Here is a 2,984-nt window from a genome sequence, read left to right as displayed (position 1 = left end):
AATGTAAAGGGTTGCCCTGCCAAACACAGCTGGCATCTAGGCTGTGTTCTTTACTTGTATTTATTTATTTATTTGTGTGTGTGTGTGTGTGTGTGTGTGTGTGTATGTGTGTCTCCTAGGGCTTGAACTCAGGGCCTGGGCGCTGTCCCTGAGCACTTTTTGCCCAAGGCTGGTGCTCTACCACTTGGAGCTACAGTACCACTTCCAGTTTTCTGGTGGTTTCTTGGAGATAAGAGTCTCACAGACTTTCCTGCCTGGACTGGCTTAGAACTGTAGTCCTCCAGATCTCAGCCTCTTGAGTAGCTGGGATGACAGGTATGAGCCCCCGGCACCTGGCAGTACAAGAATTTTGAACTCAGGGAAGGCACTCTTTATCATTTTATATTTCTTCCCCAGCCTCAAAGGCACCCTCTGTGACTAGGTCTTATGAAGTATGTTCACGACATTATCCAGATTTTTTGGGGGTGGCGAGGGGGTCTCAGGGTGACCCCCCAAATCTGGGCTCTTGCGAGCCAAATGCAGGGTAGATGCTTTTGCGTGGTGTCTGGAGGCCACACGGATGACAGAATTCTTGCAGGACTCAGGTCAGTGCCCAAAACCCCTTGGTGGACAGGAAGGGATTTGATTCTGGCAGATTCCGTCCTGGCAGCAGGTGCTCGCGCTGCCCATTTGAGCCGGTGCCCAGCCAGGCTGAGGTTTGATGTAGTAATGAACAGGGCAGCACTCTGACCCTGGCATCCAAAGTCAGGAGCCCTCCTGACCACATCCTGTTTTTTTTCCGGGGCCTTCGGGAATGCATTCCTCTGTCTCCCTGTCACTGGCGGCATCTGTTCACACCAAGTTCTGGATCCTTCTGAGGCCACTGAGGGAGGTGGTGGGGCGGGGAGACCGCATTCCCCCGGTTTGACGTCACACGTGCCACGCGCTAGCTGGTGTCCTCACTAGTTGCGGTCACCGCTTTCCGGTTCTGCTGTGTATGTTGGGGTGGGGAGGGGGGCCAGGAGGGGGAAGGGAGATTGGTATTTGTTTTCTCTAATTATATTATTATTATTATTAATTTGTGTGTGTGTCTGTGTGTGCCTGGACGCTGTCCCTAAGCTCAAGACTGGTGCTCTACCACTTTGAGCCATAGCTGCACTTCTGGCTTGAAGAGTCTCATGTACTTTCCTTTCCCCTCAGCCGATTATTGAACCACGATCCTCTGGATCTCAGCCTCCTGAGTAGCTAAGGATGATGAGCGTGAGCCACCGGGTCCATTCTCGCCATCCATATATATATAGAGCCCTTCCTCACGGAACCGTCGAGCCTCCCTCGCTGATCCTCCCCCCCCCCCGTCTTCTTTCTTCCAGCTTCCCCCACCCACCCACCCACCCATCCACCCCCCCTCTCAGGCAATCTGAGAGGAATCCTGTGGTCCCAGAAGCAGGATGAGAAGATGGCACACTTTCTCTTACCTCGGGGCACCAGTAGCTTCCGCAGGTTCACACGCGAGTCCCTGGCAGCCATTGAGAAGCGCATGGTGGAGAAACAAGCCAGGAGCTCGGCCACTTCACAGGAGAGCCGCGAGGGGCTACCTGACGAAGAAGTTCCCCGGCCCCAGCTGGATTTGCAGGCTTCCAAGAAACTTCCAGATCTCTACGGCAACCCACCCCGTGAGCTCATCGGGGAGCCTCTGGAGGACCTGGACCCTTTCTATAGCACCCAAAAGGTGACAGCAAATGGGAAAGGCCTGGCCTCCATAGGAGGCTCTGTGGGGTGTTTCAAGATTGTTTCTTAGCCAGGCCTAAGTGGCTTGCGCCTGTCATCCCAGCTACCCAGGAGGCTGAGAGCTGAGGATCATGGTTCAAAGCCAGCTCCTAAGCAGGGAAGTCCATGAGACTCTTATTGCCAATGAACCACCAAAATAAACTGGAAGGGGAGCTGTGGTTCAAGTGGTAGAGCACCAGCCTGGAGTGGAAATGCTGAGAATTAGTGCCCAGGCCCTGAGTTCCAGCCCCAGTACCAACAACAAAATAACCTTTTTTCCTTGTGGAGAAGCCGTGGAAATTCCAGGGAGTTGGAATTTTCTGTTCTGAAATGATTGCACGTATATGTGTGTGTGTGTGTGTGAGAGAGAGAGAGAGAGAGAGAGAGAGAGAGAGAGGGAGGGAGGAGGGAGGGAGGGAGGGAGGGAGGGAGGAGGAGGGCACGAAGCCCTAAATTCTTACCCTGAATTTTTATTTTATTTTTATTTTTGGTGCCTGACTCTCTGCCCCTTAGCTTTTGTGCTCCATGCTGGCCCTCTAACCACTCGAGCCACAGCCCTACTTCTGGCTCTTTGCTGCTTCACTGGAGATAAGGGTCTCACAGATTTTCCTACCCAGGCTGGCTCTGAACCCCGATCCTCGGATCTCAGCCTCCTGAATAGCTGGGATGACAGGCGTGAGCCACTGGCGCCCAGCTCTGGCCCCCTCTTATAACTAGAGATAGTGTCACGCGCACACACACACACACACACACACACACACACACACACATCCTACTCAGCCCTTCTGGCATCATGGAACACCAGCTTGGCACCCTGGGACCTTGTGGCTACTTCTGGGCCGTGAAGGCCTCTGGGAAGCAGATGAAGGAGTGCCAGATGACTTTTGAGAGTCTGAGGGAAGAAGAGAACTTACCATTGTCCCCTTTGGGGGTGAGGGTGGGTTTTTGCCCACAAGGGCAGGATGACAAGTGTCCTTCCAACATGGCTCCTACCCAGTCAGGATGGCCTGGCCTGGCCTTCTTCCTCAGGACCACGTGACCCCAAGGCCCTAGCCAATCACACACACGGAGTTCCTTTAGAGACCAAGCCCGCACTTCCGGGGCCACACTACTTCCAGGACCGCACTTCCGGCGAGTCCTTTCCCACAATGGCAGACATCAGAAAAGATGGCCGTCTGCTCTGGGTTTTATTGCAGTCAGCCCCAGGGTAAGGTTTGCGTGGCTCAGGGAGGGGTCAG

The 2,984-nt window shown here is 54.0% G+C and overlaps 1 protein-coding gene across 1 annotated transcript in view; it reads left to right on the top strand.

The window, feature by feature from the left end:
• The first annotated feature begins 1,435 nt into the window (after positions 1-1,435).
• The window catches only part of Scn5a (sodium voltage-gated channel alpha subunit 5), a 57,696-nt gene continuing 56,147 nt past the window's right edge, over positions 1,436-2,984 (top strand). Inside the window, 1 exon segment of the mRNA XM_048334484.1 lies at positions 1,436-1,708. Within this exon segment, the coding sequence (XP_048190441.1) occupies positions 1,436-1,708 (273 nt within the window).

Source organism: Perognathus longimembris, chromosome 26 (genome assembly GCF_023159225.1).
Source record: "Perognathus longimembris pacificus isolate PPM17 chromosome 26, ASM2315922v1, whole genome shotgun sequence".
In the NCBI taxonomy this organism is placed as follows: Eukaryota; Metazoa; Chordata; class Mammalia; order Rodentia; family Heteromyidae; genus Perognathus; species Perognathus longimembris.
Note: the sequence above shows the minus strand (reverse complement) of the source record. Positions and strands in the feature narration are given on the sequence as shown.